Raw genomic sequence first — 20,949 nt, 5'->3', positions numbered from 1 at the left:
AAAAAAGAGACAAACAATTAAGGGACCATGAAGACAGATTAAGGCAAATAAATGACACTCTAAGGAAGAAAAACCTACGTTTAATTGGGGTTCCCGAGGGCGCCGAAAGGGACAGAGGGCCAGAATATGTATTTGAACAAATCCTAGCTGAAAACTTTCCCAATCTGGGAAGGGAAACAGGCATTCAGATCCAGGAAATAGAGAGATCCCCCCTAAAATCAATAAAAACCGTTCAACACCTCGACATCTAATAGTGAAGCTTGCAAATTCCAAAGATAAAGAGAAGATCCTTAAAGCAGCAAGAGACAAGAAGTCCCTGACTTTCATGGGGAGGAATATTAGGGTAACAGCAGACCTCTCCACAGAGACCTGGCAGGCCAGAAAGGGCTGGCAGGATATATTCAGGGTCCTAAATGAGAAGAACATGCAACCAAGAATACTTTATCCAGCAAGGCTCTCATTCAAAATGGAAGGAGAGATAAAGAGCTTCCAAGACAGGCAGGAACTGAAAGAATATGTGACCTCCAAACCAGCTCTGCAAGAAATTTTAAGGGGGACTCTTAAAACTCCCCTTTAAGAAGAAGTTCAGTGGAACAATCCACAAAAACAAGGACTAAATAGATATCATGATGACACTAAACTCATATCTGTCAATAGTAACTCTGAACGTGAATGGGCTTAATGACCCCATCAAAAGGCGCAGGGTTTCAGACTGGATAAAAAAGCAGGACCCATCTATTTGCTGTCTACAAGAGACTCATTTTAGACAGAAGGACACCTACAACCTGAAAATAAAAGGTTGGAGAACCATTTACCATTCAAATGGTTCTCAAAATATACCCTAAAAACTACAGAACACTTCTGAAAGAAATTGAGGAAGACACAAAGAGATGGAAAAATATTCCATGCTCATGGATTGGCAGAATTAATATTGTGAAAATGTCAATGTTACCCAGGGCAATTTACACGTATAATGCAATCCCTATCAAAATACCATGGACTTTCTTCAGAGACTTAGAACAAATTATTTTAAGATTTGTGTGGAATCAGAAAAGACCCCAAACAGCCAGGGGAATTTTAAAAAAGAAAACCATATCTGGGGGCATCACAATGCCAGATTTCAGGTTGTACTACAAAGCTGTGTTCATCAAGACAGTGTGGTACTGGCACAAAAACAGACACATAGATCAATGGAACAGAACAGAGAACCCAGAAGTGGACCCTGAACTTTATGGTCAACTAATATACGATAAAGGAGGAAAGACGATCCACTGGAAGAAAGACAGTCTCTTCAATAAATGGTGCTGGGAAAATTGGACATCCACATGCAGAAGAATGAAACTGGACCACTCTCTTGCACCATACACAAAGATAAACTCAAAATAGATGAAAGATCTAAATGTGAGACAAGATTCCATCAAAATCCCAGAGGAGAACTCAGGCAACACCCTTTTTGAACTTGGCCACAGTAACCGGAGAAGGACAAACAGTGTATGTTCTCATTCATTTGGGGAATATGAATAATAGCGAAAGGGAATATAAGGGAAGGGAGAAGAAATGTGTGAGAAATATCAGAAAGGGAGACAGAACATAAAGACTTCTAACTCTGGGAAATGAACTAGGGGTGGTGGAGGGGGAGGAGGGCGGGGGGTGGGGGTGAATGGGTGACGGGCACTGAGGGGTACACTTGACGGGATGAGCACTGGGTGTTATTCTGTATGTTGGTAAATTGAGCACCAATAAAAATTAATTTATAAAAAAAAAAAAAAAAAAGGAATGCCTGATAATGGAGACTCCTGTGCGAATAAGAGGTGATGGCGCGCCCTCTCGTGGTGAAACGTTAAACTGCAGGAACTACGTCCCTCAGAGCCCTGGCTTCCAGGCCGTGGGTGATTTTTCATGACTCATTTGGGGAGCTCATTAAAATGCTGGACCCACTCTATGCCAGCCCCAGAATTGTGATTCGAGAAACTTGAAGAAACTCCTGTGGTCCTTCGCTTTTAACAAGTACCCTCTTATGGAGGACCCCCGAGCCCACATTTTGAGGAATGTGGGTCTTGGGCAAAAAGCAGTGAATCCTTCAGTTTCCCAGGCACCTGTGCTGTCTCCATCCAGGGACCTTGCGTGGGGCATCAGGAATTAGCAGAGTCAGGGTCGCACACAGTCTTTCCCTGAGTGGTTGTCAGTCCCTAGCATCCCCCAGTTAAAGCCCAGTTCCCCTACAGGGAAAGTGAGGGGCATTGGGGCCCTGGCTGGCCAGTATGCTGAGATTAACCAGCCATTTCTATAGTAAGAGTCAGAAGTGGAGGCTACGATCTTGGGCTTTGGAACCAGCTCTCTCCAGGCTCAAACCCCAGCTCTCCCATGTACCAGCTGTGTGACCACAAGCAAGATATTTAATCTTTCTTGGCCTCCACTTGCCCTTCTGGTTAGTGGGAGGAAACACATCTCATAGGATCCCTACGAGGATATAATGTGGTTAAATCATCAAGCACAAGATCTTCACACAGGGCTTCTTCTGGGCTGAGCGTTGAACATTAGAGGGAAGGGGACAGATGCAGAGGGAAAAATGAATAAAATCCTGTCCCTGTTTCCAAAGAGCCCAGAGTCTAGTGGGGACATTGCTGGTTTGAAAGCCTGCTGTCCTTTTATGTTACTAAATTTGGGGTGGTTTTCTGCAGGACTGCATAACCAAGACACATGTGTATCCACCTATCTAAAAGCCAGGTAGGAGGTGATGAGTCAGAGAGGACAGGAAAGTAGATGCAGTGAGTCCCCAGGAAGTCTGACCAGCCTACTGGTACCTTGCAGATATTTCAGACAAGCCGGGACCCAGTAAACTGGACACCCCTAACTATAGGGATGCGTGCTGTGTTTTATTAATACCTCCATTGAAGGCCCTTTCTATGGTCTGAATGTCCCCTTGCCTCCCCCCAAAATTCACAGGTTGAAATCCTGGGCCCCAAAGATGATGGTGTCAGGAAGTGAGGCATTTAGGAGGTGATTAAGGTGGAAGGTGTGGCCCCTATAAATGGGATTAGTGCCCTTTAAAAGTGAGGCTCCAAAGAGCTTGTTTGTCCTTCACTGTGTGTGGGCACACCTGTGAACCAGGAAGAGGGCCCTCACCAGAATTTGACCATACTGGCCCTGGGCCCGTGACCCTATCATTCTCAACAGGCCCAACAGGGACTCCTCTCCCCTCTCTTTGTAATCCCTCTCTGGTCTGCACCTTCTCCCCACTTCTAAGCCTTTCTTCATGCCAGTAAAGCATTTAGGATCAGGAGAACAGTTCTTAACCCCCTTTCGTGAAATTTCGGCATGGGGGGTGGGGAAGGGGGTCTCTGAACTGTAACATTTATTGTCTTTGTGTTTCTATCAAAACCAACACTGGAAGGGCCTCATTGTCGACAGTCTATATGTGCATGCACCCATTTTTTAAAAAGACTGGAAGCAAATAAATTAAATCTGACTATGGCAGGTTTACAAGTTATTTCACTTTCTTCTTTAGACTGTGTATATTCCCGGATTTTTCATAGCAACCATAATTACATTGACAGTCAACTGAAAAACAATAACAGCCTCTTTGAGGGCAATATCCTGGCTCCCCCTGGAGTCCAGGGAATGAGAAAGGGGTCAGGAGTGGCCAAGAGGATGGAGAGCTTAAACTGTACACCTGTGCTGGTTTTGGAAACCAGAACATCCACAAAGGACTGGATCTCAAGCTGCAAAGTGACAGAGGGAGGGTCCCAAGGGAGTGCAGCTCTTGACTCTGGTACAGCTCAGGCCACTGCTCAGGTGCTGGGAAAGCAGCTCTTCCCTGAGGATCTCAACCCTGCAGCAGCTCCAGGTGGAGCATTTTGGGAGGGGGTGACTGAGATAGTCAAGCCCTGTGCTTCTCTGCTTCCACACCTTGGACTTCCAGGTCAGAGAGCTTTTCTTCTATCATTTAAACAGGTACTTGCTAAGATCATTGCTGTTTTCAGGAGCACACCAAGCTTTGAGCAGAGCCTCTGGTGTCCATTCATTCATTCATTCATTCATTCATTCATTATGCATATTCTCTTGACCAGTCCTATTCTGATACAGATACAAATCTGACTGTAACATCATCTGTTGCCCTCCTGGACCTCACAATTGATGAAAAACTCCTGGCACACCAAGGTATAAGATGCAAGGTCTTCACACTCCTTAAGCCTGCCCAGAGGCCTTAGGACAGCAAGCAGCCAGATGCTGGGTGGGGAACGAGCTCTGAGCTAGCGGCTGAGCCCAGTCTGCCGCCAGTACCGCTGGCCAACAGTCCTCATCCTCCATACTCTCGGGCAGTGACTCCTTTGAGGATCTGAAGGTCATTTCTATCTTTCCATCACACAGGATGCTTCCTGTGGGAGAAAATGGCTGCCCTGGCGCACAGTGACCACAAGGACTTTGTGTGATTCAAGGAAGCTCGTAAATTGTAAAATTTGAGAATCTGTGCATATTTTAGAAAGAGTCCAAGGCTTTCTTGAGATAGGCTGTCAGGACCACAGTGCAAAAAAAAAAAATTGTTTAAAAATACTGATTTAGCTGGGATCCCTGGGTGGCGCAGTGGTTTGGCGCCTGCCTATGGCCCAGGGCGCGATCCTGGAGACCCAGGATCGAATCCCACGTCGGGCTCCCGGTGCGTGGAGCCTGCTTCTCCCTCTGCCTGTGTCTCTGCCTCTCTCTCTTTCTGTGTGACTATCATAAATAAATTTAAAAAAATACTGATTTAGCTATATTCACACATTTAGGGATAAATGAATAGCATGCAAACTGTCTGGAGTAATACGATAGACTAGCTCACACTTACATTGCACCTCCTATTGCCAACACTCACTCTAAGCACTTTACAGACACAAATTTCCTGACTTCTCATGACAAGCTTGAGATTTGGAACAATTACTGCCTTTAGCTTACAGAGGAGAAGCAGAGGCAGTAGTGTAGCTGGTGGGTGGGCCTGGACTGAGCACCCCCACCTCCAGGCCCTGCCCTTTACCACTGCAAGAAGTTGGGAAGAAAGAAAGAAATGTCATTGATCCGGAGGGGGAGCCCAGCACATTTGAGGATCCCCGGTCCCCTCATGTCTGCCTTTCCAATTAGTGATTGCTCCTGATTTGACAGGTGAGGAAAGTGAGTTTCAGAGAGGTGGAGTGACTTGCCCTGAATTCACCAGCTCAGCGGCAGCACTGCCTGTCTGACTTCAAAGCCCAACTCCATCCAGAGCATTGCAGGGGCAGGGTCCAGGAACCAAAGGGCAGTCACCATGTGCTCACACCAGGGTCAGGCCACCTGTCCTTACAGCTGCCCCCTGGAATCTGCTGCATCGAGCTCTAACTCACTGCAGAAACCAGGCTAAGGAAGCTAAAACCAAATTGCCGACTCTGGAAAGGGAATAATTGAGTTTCATACTCATGAACTGATAATCCATCTCTCCTTCATTCATTTACTCGGTGAATATTGATGGAGCACCTACTGGGTGCCACACATGTTCTAGCACGTGGGTTACAGCCAAGAACGAAACCAGACCTGATATTCTAGAAGAACGGCAGGTTTGTCCAAGCAGAGAAAGAACATGGGCTTCAGTCTAACTTTGAAATATGAGCTAGCAACTTCTCTGAACTTTTGTTTTCTTGTCTGTAAAATGGGACAAGGACAGTCCTCATGGGGTGTGTATGTGTGTGTGGTAAGAGAGGAGATGCAAGTGGGTAGTAGTTCTCACTCTTACCTGGCATGACAAGTTCTTCTCTTGCCCTGGTGTCGATACATTTCTGTCCTGTGAACTTGGACACACCCCTGAACCTCTCAGAGCCCAATAATAGGCTGAGGTTTGGACCCCAGAGCAGCTGGGTCCAAGTCTGTGCTTGGACCTACTCTACCACTCTGTCCTCTGTCCAGCTCTGGTCTCCTAGCCCAATCTTGCTACTTGGCAGTATATGTTCCACTCAAGTCAAAGCCCCAAGCACCTGGAGACACATTCAGGAAAGCCCACGAGAGGAAGTATGAATGTCAAGGGCATATCATTCAGGACACCTCAGGCCACATCACTTCCTTCCCCTTGGGCTTAAGAAACAACCATATGTTATCCACATATTTAACTGCCCCAGAATAGTCCAAGGGAGCCCAAACTCACTGATTACTACACATAAAGCAGATTCAAGATCCATAATTAAAAAGGAAATGTGCAATTGGATTCCTGGCCCACAGAGGGGTTTGCTCCCACCCCATGCCACCTTTGCCCCTGGATGTACTCTCCTTGAAAGCCAACATATGGTACCTCATAGGCCAACATGTTCCATCACAGAGTCATGTACCTTTAAAGCCGAAAGGTTCCTGGGCAATCCATAGTCCAGGATTGCAAACTGGAGGACCAGGGCAGGATCCAGCCCCCTACCGCAGCCCAGTGGGTCCTGATGGCCACAGAGAAGTAACCCTCTCCAGTCCCACATGTCCACCATTCTTCATTATGTCATCCTGGAAGCAGTATTCACAAACATCCTGGAGGTTTGTGAGGGCACTGGGGTTTGCTGCCCCTGGTCTGGTCCACCTCTTCATTTTGCAGGAGGTGGGGGGGGGGATGGGATGGGCACATGACAAACCCAGAGAAGGGAATAAATGTGCCTGAGTTCACATGGCCAATGAGGGGCAATGTGGAGGCCACATCCGCTAAGGGGCCCCATCAGCCTCTGGGGGAAGCATGTGCCAGGCAAACATTAGTGCACTACACAAAGAGCAAGGGGTAAACTCAGTTGGAATCCCCCTGGACAGAAGGGGGGTCATCTTGAGAAGGTTGAGCCAACTTTCAGTAAAGTTCTCTGTGTTGAGACTCCACGCTGCACCCATAGGTCTGTTCGTTAATAATTACCTAATCTGGGAGGTGGTAGGTGGTGCTGGTGGTGCTGAAAGCTTCTGCCAACCTTCCTTGGCTTGATAAGCCCAGACCCTGTTCCTGGGCTTCCTCTAGCACTCAGACAGCTGCCCAGGGGCCATACCAGGACTGACCGTGAGTAACTCTCTGAGGGCCACAATTGAGAATCAGAAGGGAGGGTGATCAATCATCCTAGTTTTCCTAGGATTGGGAGATCTGGAACATAAGACTTGTAGTGCTAAGACTAGGAAAGACCTAGAGGTGACATATCCTATGGCTGGAAAGACCCCTACAGATGATTGCACCAGCCTTCATATTTCACTAGTGGGCAAACCGGCACCCAGGCCCAGAAGCAGCCTCCTGCAAGGCCACACATGACTTAAGACCCAGGTGTTTTGGAGAATGTCAGATAGAGAATTCTGGGTAACTCACTGCAAAGCCAGAGATAAATACGCATGTGACGGTTAGGGCAGGAGAAGGTATTATAGCTTGGTAGGAAGCCATGCTATGGGGACAGGTGTTAAGCAGGTGAGTAGAGTGGTTACTCCCATTCCAGGGTGGAAAATAATATAGAAAGACCAGGTAGGAAGCTACAGTGGTCTAAGACAGGACTCAGCAAATGGTGGCCTATGGGTCAAATCTAGGCCACGGCCTATTTTTACCTTGTCCCTGAGCTAAGAATGCAAGATATAACAAAATATAAAATATACATATAAATACAAAATTTGTAAATGGTTGAAAAAAATCAAAAGGAGGACAATATTTTGTGACCCACGCAAAGTATATAAAATTCACATTTTATTGTCCATAAATGAAGTTTCACCAGAACACAGCCACACACAAGCCTGCCTCGTGGGTAGCCACTTTCCAGCCAACACAGCCAAGTTCGGCAGCTGCAACATGACTATGACCTGCAGAGCCAAAGACATTGACTCTCTGGCCGTTTGCAGGAAAAGTTTTCTGACCCCTGGTCTGGGTGAATGAGGCTGGAGGCCTGAGTGAAGGTCATAGCAGTGGACAGGCTGGGGGGTTGGGGGAAGAGCCTGTCAGACATGTACAATGATTGAATGGAGTCGGGGATGGAAGACCAAACACAGACTAGAGATGACAACTGGGTTTGGAGCTGAGAACAAGATAGTAATGGTAGGTCCATTTGATGCAGCAGCACAGATTTGATGGAGAAAAATCGAGCACCCTGTTTGGGGCGGATTAAGTTTACTACAAAAAGAGATCAATCCTTTTCCTGGGACTTTGGGCAGGTTAGCTTTTGAACATTGATGATCTTACCTGTACGGAACAATGGTGAGAGTTCCACTCATCTCTACCTAGGAAAGAGGGGCAGGCAAAATGGCATTAAAGTGATTATGTCGACTGTAAAGCACACCTTGGATGTTGCTGCTGTAGATGGTAACATACCCTTTGGTGATTCGCACCCTTGCTGCAGTGGGTCACCGGACCGAGGGAATAAATGTGAATGGTAAAAGGAGCTCCAGGCTGAGTCTGGAGACTTTGTGTTCTAGCTCACTTACCAGTTAGGTGACCCAATTAAGTCATTTCTGGAGTCTCTGGGACCAGAATGGAAGCCAGTGCCTTGCAGAGCTCAGAGGGATGAGAAATGCAGGGAGGTGTGTGGGCAGGAAGTGTGCTTTGTTCATCTAAAGCACCGCCACGGAATATCATCTTCATCATATGCTGGGAAAGTGCTGGATTGTTTGCTATCCTGCCACAGGTCCATCTGCAAGAGTTCACAGTGTCATTTATCACCCTGGGGCCCTGCCCTTGCCCAACTTCTTAGGACAGCTGGATGTTCTACTGAGGAATTGCCTGGGCACTCTTTTTCCTCCTATAGCCCTGAGAGCGCAGAAGATGGATCTTGCAGACAGCCTGCTCCTCCTTCTGGCTGGACTGCTAGTCCTACCTCATGGTCAGCTGCATCCTGAGCGCTACAGCCTCCATCAGGAGCCTCCAAGCACAGGTGAGGGCTCCCCTAGCCTCAAGATTGCCCCGGGCAATACAGCTTTCGCTCTCCACTTCTACCACCTGATGGCTTCCCAAAGTCCTGGGAGCAACATCTTCTTTTCCCCATTGAGCATTTCGGCCTCCTACGCCATGCTGTCCCTGGGGGCCCGCTCACACAGCAAGACCCAGATCCTTGAGGGTCTGGGCTTCAACCTCACAGAGGTGTCCGAGTCAGACATCCACTGGGGCTTCCAGCACCTCTTGCACACTCTCCACCTTCCGGACGACAGGCTGGAGATGCACATGGGCAGCACCCTATTCCTGAGCCAGGACCTGCTGATCCTTCCGGGATTTCTTAATGACAGTGTGGCCTTCTATGACTCCAAACTCTTCCTCACCAACTTCCATGATCCTGTGGGCACCACCCAGCTTATCAATGACCACATCAAGGAGGAAACTCAAGGGAAGATTGTGGATTTGGTGAGCAACCTGAACACGGACATTGCAATGGTGCTGGTGAATTACATTTACTTCAAAGGTAAGAGTAGGTTCGCTAGTGGATCCTGTATCTTCCCTCTCCCCCTAATTTAAGGATAGATTAAATATTTTAAAAAGAGAAAGTAGATGGAAGGGGTCAGATAGGGTCAAGCAACCCTTAGAAGATTCACGTGAAAGCATCAGATATCTAAGATTGTGTAGTATTGAGAAAATTTAGAAATATTTACTTATTTATTTTCTTCATGGTAGTAATGTATGAAATGCACAAGGTGAACTGCTGGATTCATATCAAAGCTCTGCCACTTACCCCGGTGTAAACAGAGCAGGTTGTTTGCTTAAAGTAAAGATAATAAGGGTCCCTCCTTCAAAGCTTTGTTTTGAGAATCAAATTATGTCACATTTTTATGTAGTCTTTAAGAGAGGGCCTAAAGAGATAGGCAAACCACCAACCCCAGCCACATCTGATGAACCACTTTTTTCTGTCAATAAAGTTTTATTGGCATACAGCCATGCCCACTCATTTATGTATTTTCTCAGGCTGCTTTCACACAGCCACAGAGATAAGCAGTTTCTACAGAGCCTAAAATATTTGTTTTTCTGGACCTTTGCAAAAGAACCTTGTGGAGACTTGACAGTTATATATATTCAACAAATAGAGTAATCATAATTAATCTAATAATAACAATGCTCATTTTGAATACACCTAAAAACACATAAAGGTATAAAAGAGAAATAGAAATTACTCATAATCTTACTACCCTTAGGTAACCAGTGTTAACATTTCACCTAACTCATTCCAGTCTTCCATTCACACACACATATTAACAGTTGAAATCACAGTGTGGGGACAGATTTGTACAGCGTGCATCATCAGTGTTCCATGAGAGGAACAAAGCCACCATGAATGTTAAGGGAAAGGGGATTGCTATAAGAATTGGACCTTGCACAGTTGTGGGGAAGTGAAGGTCTGGAGGAAGTGGAGTTGGAGGAACGGAGTGAAGTCCTTGGCGCAGGTGGAAGTTTGGAGTTTATCAGGGATCTATATGCCAGGGACATCCAGCCACTACAGTGGGTTCGTGTATGGGCAGCTTGTGGAGAGGTCCATGCTGGGCACCTGGTAGTGGCTTGGGGATACTGGAGGGCTAATGTTGGACAATGGACTTGGAGGACGGCATGGAAAACTTGAGCACACAGAGCTCTGCTAGATCTGTTCATCATCCCATCTTCCTGGGAAGACCTTTAGAGTGTGGTGGTTGCTTCACATCTACCTCCTGATCTCACACTTGTAACCACCTTGAACCCAGAATCTACAGGGAACAGATTCTGGGAAACAGTCCCAGACTAAAATCCAGCCTAATCGGTCATTGCTTGCATTTTACACATGGAATTTTTTGTGCACCACTGAAAACGTTTTTAAAAACCTTTTTAATTCTGCAGTAACCATAAACTTAGAGAAGTTGCGAAAGCAATACAGAGAGATCCCATGTACCTTTCATCCAGGTTACCCTGAATAATATCTTACACAACTGTCATACAAAAGCAAAACCAGGAAATTTACATTGGTGCAATCTACAGACTATTCAGATTTTCCAGGTTTTGCATTCATTTGTGTGTGTGTGTGTGTGTGTGTGTGTGTGTATAGGTGTAGTTTAATGCTATTGAAAACTGTGTGTGCTGTTTTATGCCACTGAAAACTTTATTTAGATCTTGCTTTAATGGTTGCACACTATTCTATAGATGTCAATCTTTTCAAAATATAATTTAGATGTATAGTATATTCCATCAACCTATCCAAAGCTTTGACCATAAATAATGCAGGGTTTGAGTGTTCTCTTCCTGAAAGAGATGTAGCTCCAACTGGGTTAGTGTTATTGGCCTGAGAATGAGAGGTCCTCCAGAAATAGAATGAAGATAGAGACATCCTTCCCTCTGACACATCTGCCCAACACCTTAGGGACATAAACATAGCCCCAGGTCTCACTGTAAGTCACATGGTGAGAGAGTGGGAAAATTGTGGCTTACCTTCAAAACTGAAAACTACCTAGCAAAGATGCACAGCATTTCTGTAGATAAGATTCTCTTGAGAGATATTAAAGTACACTTAAATTTTTTAAAATACAGATATACTATGTTCATGAAAAGGAATAGTTAATCTGAAAAGATGTTGATTCTCTCCTGAATTAGTCTAAATATTTAATGCAATCCCAATCAAAATCCTAACAGGTTTATTTTATCTTTTTGGTGGCAGTTAACAAGCTGATTCTAAAATGTGTATGGTGGTGCAAAAGGCCAAGAATAGTTAAGATGGGAAAACTTGACTGCCAGAGGGTGAGACTTACCATAAATCCATATTAATTTAGGCTATGTAGTATAAATGGGCCAATGGGACAGAATAATGAGGCCAGAATAGACCTTAGAAATGCCCACATGGATAGATACATGGACATTTGATATTTGTCAAAGCTGACATTCCCCCTCACTGCCATGATAGAGCACTAGGGAAAGAGTGGATTTTTTCAAAAATGGTGCTGGTACAACTAGATACCCACAAGGGGAACAAAATGGGTTTGGACCCCTCCATTCAATGAGTAATAAGTATTTATTCTAGGTGGACTAGAGTCCTTTTTGCAAAAGAGAAAACTAAATCTTCTAGAATATAATACAGGAGACTATCTTCAAAACCTTGAAGGGAAAGCTTTCCTAAACAAGACACAAAAGACCTAACCACAGAGGAAAAGACTAATATGTTCACTGCATTAAAGTTAAGAATTTCAATCACCAAAACACTATTAATAGAGTGAAAATGCAAGTCAGAGAGAAAGACAAGGGATTTGCAACTCATGCAACCAATAGACAATTAGCGTTCAGTTCAGAAAGAACTGCAAATCACTAAGAATCAACCCTACACAAATCAAGAGAAAAACATGAACTGGTGTTGACGTAAAAAAAAAAAAAAGACACTTAGTTGGTCAATAAACATACAAAAGATTGCTCAACCTTATTTTTAACCAAGAAAGTACACTACAAAGCCATAATGTGCTACCACTACAGAAACATCAGGTTGGCAAAAAATTTTAAGTGCAGCAATGTAGATGAAATGGTGAAGACATGGGGGGGCTCAGTCAGTTAAATGTCTGACTCTTGGTTTCACTCAAGTCATGATCTCAGGGTTGTAAGATCAAGTCTGGTATTGTGCTCCAAGCTCACTACAGAGTCTGCTTGAGATTCTTTCTCTCTCTCCCTCCCCCTCTGTCCATCCCAATCTCATGCTTTCTCTCTCTCTCTTAAATAAATAAGAGCTTTGTAAATAAGGGTGAATACATGAAACAACCTTGCTTATACTGATTTGTATCTCACATTTTAGAATCTTAAATGAGCCCTGAGAGATCTGTTTCTCAGGCAGGTCAGGTTTTGAAGGATCTAAATGGTACACCATGATGGAATAGTAAGGTGGACGTCTCCAAGACTGTGGGAGAGGCATCCCCTAGCTGAAGGCTTAGCTTGTTGGTCCCCAGGTGCCCTGTGCCTTCTTTCCTTCTTCCTTTCAGCTCTGTGGGAAAAACCATTCCAACCCTCGATGACCACTACCCAAGACTTCCACGTTGATGAGAATACCGTAGTCCAGGTGCCTATGATGCTGCAGGACACAGCGCACCACTGGTATCTCAATGACAGATACTTGCCCTGCTCAGTGCTGCGGATGGATTACAAAGGAAACATGACAGCCTTTTTTATCCTTCCTAACCGAGGGAAAATGAAGCAAGTGGAAGAGGCCTTGACCCCAGAGATGCTAACAAGATGGAACCGCTTACTTCAGAAGAGGTAATCAATGTGCCTGGTGGTGCTGAATCTGCAGCACTGCCCTTCCTGTGGACCCTCCTAATGAAAGCCAGTGTCCAGAATGGGGGTAATTGCCGAATTATGAAAAAAAATTCTTATTTGCTCTCAGACTTCCCATGGGTTCCCTTAGACAATGAACTTTCCTGTTACATCTGAAATATGATTTTGCCCCTATTGGTGAGAAGAGAACCAGACTAGGTGTTAAGATTCCTGGCTCTAGATGTAGCCCTTATATTGCACAAGACTTGTGTGAAGTGACATCGGCTCTTCAAGGATCTGCCCCTGTGCAGTGAGTGCATAGACCTCCGGTCAAGATGCTTAGTATAGAGGGTCTTAAGAAAACTCCACCCATTCATCCAAGGAAGTAGCAAGGAAGTTTCCTGTCACCTTGGGGCTATGAATGGGGGAAGTTTCCAACCACAGATAAGAGCCTCAGCCTAGGGCCACATGTGGATGGAAAATTCACACGGCTCACGTGGTAGAGGAATTCTAGCCAAATAAATCATCTTTGGTCCCAAATAAGTGAAAATCGCAGGACCCCAACAAAGATGAAGGCAAAACTGTCACACTTGTATTTCCCTGGGCACCTGGCACGTTCACAGAAAGCAGCCTTTGTTGAAAATGTGCTCCCAAGGGAGGAGCTCCTGCAGATAGCAGGCCAGGGTCGGGGGAGTGGGGGTCCTGACTCTAAGTCTCTGGGAGCTTTGAAGCACAGTCAGTTGGAGTGAGTGGGGCCAGCTAGAGAATGCAGTCAAGAGGACCACAGTGCACTGGGGTCCCTTGCTTGTCCCTGGGTCCAATGTTTTAACCCCATGCCTCCTTTAGACATTTTTATAGGAAGCTCGAGCTGCATTTCCCCAAGTTCTCCATTTCTGGCTCCTATCAACTGGATGAGATTTTGCCCAAGATGGGCTTCGTGGACCTGTTCTCAAAGCAGGTTGACTTGTCTGGCATCACCAAAGAGAAAAAAGTGCAGGTGTCCAAGGTAAGTCATCCGTGGTCATCCATGCCTGAAGACTCAGTGGGGAACTTCTGCCGTATGAGAGCTGCCGGGTGATATGTGTTCTCTCTACCATCACATGAAATCTCAGAGCCTGGATTTCATTCAACCATCCACAGGCATGGGCATCCATGAACCAACCCCCTGTTTGCTGGCTTAGTTCTTAGCACTGGCAAAATGGTATCCACCCAGACCCTGTCCTCAGGGAGCTCTCACAGCCAAGTGGGCTTCATAGATCACAATGGACAGTGACAAATGCATTGATAGAAGTAGAGGGAGGATATAGACCAGGCTGGGCTGAGTGTGTGTGTATCAGAGATCTCTTTGACAAGAGAAAGAGATCTATGACTTCAGGTAAGAAAACAAAAGTGTACACCAGGATAGAGCCTTGAGTTATAGAGTTGAATTCCAAGTATTTCCCTTATGGCATTAAAGGGCTAGTGAGTGTCTAGATTTATTTTCCTCATTTGTAAGACGGCCATAATATATCAACCTTATAGGGTGGCTATGAAGATTTAAAAAGAGCCCTAAGCACATAGAAAGTGTTCAGTTGCAGATAGAAATAATTATTCCTATAAATAAGAGGTCATCTAGCTCACAAATCCACCCAGTGTAGACATTCTTGCTGGGAGATTCCCAACAAGTGGCTTGGCAAGCGGTGACCTGTAGTGATGATCTCCAACCACCTCTGGTTCGCCAAGCCTTCCCTAAGTCCTGATTCCTGTTCTCTTGAGATAACACTTATGATTTCCTTCCCAGAGTTTCCACAAAGCCATTCTTGAGGTGGATGAAGTTGGTACCCAGGCTGCAGCAGCCACTGGCATCTTTACCACCTTTCTGTCTGCCTGGCACAATCACAGAGTCCTTTGGTTCAACCGGCCCTTCTTTGTGGTGATCTTTTCCACCAACACCCAGAGCATCCTCTTCCTGGGAAAGGTTGTCAACCCCACAAAGCCATAGCCCTCCCAGGGCTGGCTCTTCTGTTATAAGCAGGAGGACGTGGCCTGGGGGACTCCATGGGAGCAGCTCCATGTTTGGAGAGGGGGACGCAGAAGATCCTGAGAGTCCAGGGCAGAAGCAGTTGGCGAGAGAGAGGGATGTGGGTGGTAGGAGATGCTCATGGACTGGACACCCAGATCCGCAGGACAGTGCAACCTCAGGCAGATCATCTCACCACTTTGAGCACCACCCCAGGAAGTGGGAGAAACCCCACCAGCTGGTTGAAGGGATTAAACACAATGATGGTTATGAGGAGCCTGGTTTGGTGCCTTGTACATAGTAGGTTCTCAGTAAATGCATCCTTATTCTCCATCTCTTTGGGGTTCTTTCTGCGCTGCCCTGGCATAGCTGGTCCCAGACATTGAGGGTGAGATACTCCAAGTTCCAGTGGGTTGGCAAAGGTGTATATGGAATGGAGAAGCAATGTGGGCAGCCTGCTCTCCCCGGCAGGGTGGATGCCTTGTTTCAGAGTGGGAGCTCCAAAGGCCTTGGTGGGAAGAGCACGAGTCAAGGCGGTCACCACAAAGACCTACTGAAGAAGGCCCAGTAAGGCAGGCAGCTTCCCCCGGGTGGTGCAGACACTTCCCCCATCTTTGGCCATAGAGATGTGGCCAGTCCCCCGGATCAGGGGTCATGGTCACACATGCACTGCAGAAGAAGGAAGAGCCTGAGATTGGAGTCTGGAGCTTGTGTTTACATCCTACTCTTCCACTGATGTGCTCCAGGGCCTCAGGCCAATCCCCTTCCTTCTTGGGCCTGCTTCCTCACCCGGCTAATCGGGTTGTCCCAGGTGGTCCAGCTCAGATGTCTGTAGCATGTGGGGTGAATTCTCTCAGAGTCTTAGAGAAGAAACCTTGATCCCTCCTGTAGGGGTAAGCCAACGGAACCTGGCTGTGTTTGTTTCTGAACCTCAGGAACATGTGGCAAATGCATCTCCCTAGGCAGGGCCCTGGGGCATGTTCTTGTCACCTAGCGTGTCAGACGCAGGAGGTCCTGGGTCACAGACCCAGATTTCCACTGGTGATTGAAGAGACAGGCTGTGGGTCACCTCCAGCACTGAGATGACTGAGCAAGAGTCACAATGATCCAGGCTTTGTGTGACGTGGTTCCTGGCCCACATAATGTCACAGGTACAGGAATAGGCTCATTGTGGGAAACCAGGAAACCAATACCCAGAGCAAGAATCAGATGACCTGTTTATGGTTGCGGGAAAAGCCATTGTCTCACAGGAAGTGAGAGAGGGTAGGAAGGGAAGATTTGGAGGTTCTCTCCCCTGGCCTCTAAAATGGAGCCCTGAGCTGGACAGGACAGCCTTGGAACAAGTGCCATCCCAGAAAAGGAGGGTGCTGAGCAGGACCTTCTGGTGCTCATCATACCAGCCCCGAGCTACACGGACAAGGCCCTGGAAAGGCTGCAGGACCCCGTGTCCTGGCATGCTCAGAGGAATGCAGACCCTCCTCCTTCCTCAATCCTTGGTTTCATTGGCTGAAAAACAACTACATTACTGAAAATATGAGTCCACTCCCCCCTGCACCCGTTGGGAAGTTGAATTCTGTTTTTTAATAGCCAGGAAGGAAATAAAGTCTGGCTCAGGGTGACACTGGCAACTCTGCCCTTACAGAGGCAGCTGGGTGGGTGGGTTCAAGCCCTTCAGGAGAAAGAGGCCAAGGCCTGGGGTGACTGTGCCCGGTGCCGCCTGGGTGGTGTGGGAATGTGAAGCCCTGGTATGATGCAGAGAAAGAAAGGGGAGGAGTCACCCTCAGTTCAGCCTTGAGCTTGGTGCCTCCGTATTCCGATTACGCCCATCAGTCCCTGGCTCAGAAGCCCTCAGTGGCACCCTATTGCCTGTAAGATAATGCCCATAGTCCTCCACCTGCAGCTCTGCCTCTCCTGCCTCTGTGCCTCCTCCCACACTCGTGTGTCCAGTGACTTCAGCTGCGGAAACTTGCTGTTTCCCAGGTTGTCCATAGCCTCCACTCCGGGCCTCTGCTCCTGCACCCCCATTGCCCTGAGAGCCCCCTTCCCCATCTCTGAGCATCTGCCAGGATCTCCTGCCTCATGCCCTCCCCAACCAGACGGCCATCCTCCCATCAGACGTGCTTGGCTGACACTAATCGCTGATCCCCCAGCCCTGATTAGACAGATGATCTCAAAGTCAGGGCTCTGTTCACACTGCATCCCCTTCACTCACCCCAGATCCTGGCCCTGGAGTTGACCGTATGGTCTGGTGTGTGGCTGAGGCTCAACTGATATTTGGTGAATGAATGAATGAATGAATGAATGAATGAAAGAAAAAGGCTGTGCCCTGAACAAGGTCCCTGAGCTGTTTGTTCCGTACCACCCCCCGACACATCCCTGGAATTGATTGGGTAAATATTTATGCCAGCTCCTCAGATTTCTAAATGCCCTTTTGGAACATTAAACCCATAAATAAATAAAAAGACTCCATGCAGGCACTGCCCCCAAGAGCAGTGCCTGGGCTCCTCCTCTTCTCCTTTGCTGCTCTCCTATGGTGTCCCTTACCTGTGTGGCACTGGTTACACCATTTGGGAGCAATGGGAGTACCATGAGCACCAGTGGCATACTCTGGGGACCCCAGAATGCCGGTGGAATGATGAGCTTGCATGGCTCTCATACGTGGGTGTGTAGAGATGCCTCGTGGGCTCTTTCGGTTATTTGTTCTTTCATTCAACAAATAGTTACTCGTTGGGGATGAGCCCCTGCTGGGAAACCAGGGGATCCCCCTCCCCCGCCAATGGAGGCACTTGAAATCTGGATGGAAACAAGGAGGAGTGCAGCCCCAGCTTCCCCACGAACCCTGTGCTGGGGGGCAGGCTCTTCACCCCTCTGGATCTCAGGTTCCACTCCCCACCCCATTAGTGGGCAGAGAGCCCCACAACAGCTGCTGCAGCAGAGAGGAGAGGGTGAACATGGGATCCCCTGAAGCTACAGACCTGGGAGCCCCTGGTTCTGACTCAGTGTGGCAGGTGAGGGGCAGGAAGGAGCCCTCTCCATCCCTGGCTGCCTGGGCAGGTCAGGGGCCCTTTTCTGACAAGTGGCAGATCTAAGGCCAGTGGTCTCATGCTCCCATGCTCTGAGCACCTGCAGGGAGCAAGCTTGGGTGACACGTGTTTCTAGGAGTTGTCAAGAGGCCCTGTGTAGAACCTAGACTTTGGAGCCAGAATGCCTGTGTTCGAATCCAGCCGCCACCAATTACTGAGTGTATTAGCTTGTTGGGGCCATCAGAACAAAGCACCACAAACTGAAATGTATTGTCCCAGAGTTCTGGAGGCTGGAAGTCCAAGGTCAAGGTGTTGGCAGGGTGGTTCTTTCTGAGGGCTGTGGGGCGGAGAATCTGTTCTGGAACCCCTCCGGGCCTCTGATGGTTTACTGTCAATCTGTGGCATCCTCTGTGTGTGTGTCTGTATCCAAATTTCCCCTTTTAATGAGGACACTGGTCAGAGGGGCTTAAGGGTCCCCTCTACTGCCGAATGATTTCACCTGAACTAATTCTCTCAGCATTGACCCTCTATATTTAAATCAGCTCAACTTCTAAGGTGGTGGTGGTGGGGACACAGTTCAGCCCATAATAGCATGGGACGTGGGCTGTACTGGGCCTCAGTTTCCTCATCTGTAAAATGGAGATGATACTACCTAACACAGCACTAGATTTCGAGCACTGGATGAGTCATTATATGTAAAGCACAACTCTTTGGTGCCCCACAAATGTGAACTAGTCCCTTGTTTCATCTTTTGTCACAACTCTGTCCTCTAGAGCAAGTCACAACTTCATACACCTGCCAGGGCTGGCAGGTCACCTGAAGGGTGAAGTGGGCTAACAGTGTGTCAGGGGCCAGGCAGGTGAGTCAGTAAAACCCCCAATTCATTAAAATCACTTCTTCTCAGCATCACAGCACTCGGTGGGCTGAGCAGAATGCACCTCTGCCCAGGGCGAAGCTCATCTGCTGGGGTTGGGTCACTCTTGGTGATAACGGAAAAATAAATCTATCAGGGCTCCTGGGTGGCTCAGTGGTTGAGCACCTGCCTTTGGCTCAGGTCGTGAATCCAGGGCCCTGGGATCAAGTCCTACATCAGGCTCCCTGTGGGGAGCTTCCTTCTCACTCTGCCTATGTCTCTGCCTCTCTCTGTTTTCTCATGAATAAATAAATAAAATCTTTTCTAAAAAAGTCTATCATGACCTATAGAGTCCTTTAAATTCCCATATTCTGGCCGCTGGCCCATCCTACCCACTCCCTGAGGCAGTTACGGACTTCAGGGTATCCCCCCAAAATTCACATGTTGAAGTCCTAACCCCTAATGGGATTATATTTGGAGATGGGGACTTTCGGGAAGATAATTAAAGTCAGAGGAGTCATAAGGGCTGGGCCTTAATCCCACAGGGATGGTGTCCTCATCCTCATAAGAAGAGGAAGAGACACTAGACCTGCCTCTCTATGTCTCTCCTTATGGGCCAAGAGCTCAAGTGAGCGCGCAGTGAGAAGGTGCCATTTACGAGCCAGGAAGAGAGATCTCCCCGGAAACCACATCTGAGGTCACCTTGATCTTGGACTTCAAGCCTCCAGAAATGCGAAAAGATAAATCTCTGCTGTTAGGTCCCCCAGTCAGTCTATGGCGTTTTGTTCTGGCGGCCCTAGCAGGCCGATACGGGGGGCATTGCACCCCAAGACCCCCACTGCCCTGCCGAAATCCGTCTCTTCGGACCTTAACCCAGTCTCTGCCTCCTTCCTTCGGGGCACCTTCGGGGCACCCGGGGCGGGGAGTCCGGGGCTGCCACAGACTTTCCCCCAATTCTCAAGCTATTCCTTACAGCACAGTCTTGGAAAGTAGTCCATGTGATGTCTCCAGGAACAGCCCAGAGCTGGAGAAGTCCTACTTACCTTGGTTAATCCCATCTTTCCCAAATACTTCCATGCGGCGCCCATTCTGGGGTATCGTACACGTTACCTGTTCTTGCTGTAACTAATTCATGCCAACGTCGTGGCTTGGAACAGCACAAACTTATTCTCCTACACTTTGGGGTCCAAAGTCCAAACTAAGTCTCACTGGGCTGACATGGAGAAGTTAGCAGGGCTTTCTCCTGGAGTTCCTTGGTCATCGAACATCCTTGGATCCCCACATCGCAAGGTCTTCTGCTTCCGTGGTCATGTTGCCTTCTTCTGAGCCTGATTCCTCACTGCCTTCACTTATAAGGGTCCCTATAATGAGGTTTAGGACCCACCTGGATAATCTGTGCTAGTCTTCGCATTTCAAGATCCTTCACTTTGGAACATCTGGGTGGCTCAGTGGTCGAGCATCTGCCTTCGGCTCAGGTCGTGATCCCAGGGTGCTGGGATCGAGTCCTGCATCGGGCTCCCCGCAGGGAGGCTGCTTCTCCCCCTTTGCCTGTGTCTCTGCCTCTCTCCCTCTGTCTCTCAGGAATAAGTAAGATCTTTTAAAACACAAATTCTTCACTTAAAGTCACATCTGCAGAGTCCCTTTTGTCATATAAGGGAAGATCCACAGATCCTGGGTATTAGGATGTGGCTCTTTGCGGGGCATGTTATCCACCCCAACACAGGCATGTAATATGATTTCCACCTCTAGGTTCTTTAAAGGACTCTTGCTATGTCACATGGGACAATGGACGGAAGAGACCTAGCTTTCCCCTTGTTAACGCTCCTCCTTATTAGCTGTGTGCCTTTGGGCTGATTACCTAACCTCTCTCTGCTTCTGTCTTCTCACTGATCCGATGGAAATACTAGTACCCACC

The 20,949-nt window shown here is 47.5% G+C and overlaps 1 protein-coding gene across 1 annotated transcript; it reads left to right on the top strand.

Moving 5' to 3' along the window:
- Positions 1-6,922: 6,922 nt before the first annotated feature.
- Positions 6,923-15,499, top strand: SERPINA4 (serpin family A member 4). The gene is made up of 5 exons (XM_055303617.1): positions 6,923-7,018; positions 8,733-9,380; positions 12,889-13,162; positions 14,006-14,165; positions 14,940-15,499. Exons 2-5 carry the CDS (start codon positions 8,750-8,752, stop codon positions 15,138-15,140), a joined length of 1,266 nt encoding a protein of 421 aa, XP_055159592.1. The 5' UTR covers positions 6,923-7,018; positions 8,733-8,749; the 3' UTR covers positions 15,141-15,499.
- The last annotated feature ends 5,450 nt before the right edge of the window (positions 15,500-20,949 follow it).

Source organism: Nyctereutes procyonoides, unplaced genomic scaffold (genome assembly GCF_905146905.1).
Source record: "Nyctereutes procyonoides isolate TBG_1078 unplaced genomic scaffold, NYPRO_anot_genome, whole genome shotgun sequence".
Lineage (NCBI taxonomy): Eukaryota > Metazoa > Chordata > Mammalia > Carnivora > Canidae > Nyctereutes > Nyctereutes procyonoides.
Note: the sequence above shows the minus strand (reverse complement) of the source record. Positions and strands in the feature narration are given on the sequence as shown.

Coding starts and splice junctions, on each gene's coding strand:
- SERPINA4 (XM_055303617.1), top strand. CDS start 8,750: ATGGATCTTGCAGACAGCCTGCTCCTCCTTCTGGCTGGACTGCTAGTC. Junction 9,381..12,888: donor GAATTACATTTACTTCAAAG/GTAAGAGTAGGT, acceptor TCTTCCTTTCAG/CTCTGTGGGAAAAACCATTC. Junction 14,166..14,939: donor AAAAAGTGCAGGTGTCCAAG/GTAAGTCATCCG, acceptor TTTCCTTCCCAG/AGTTTCCACAAAGCCATTCT.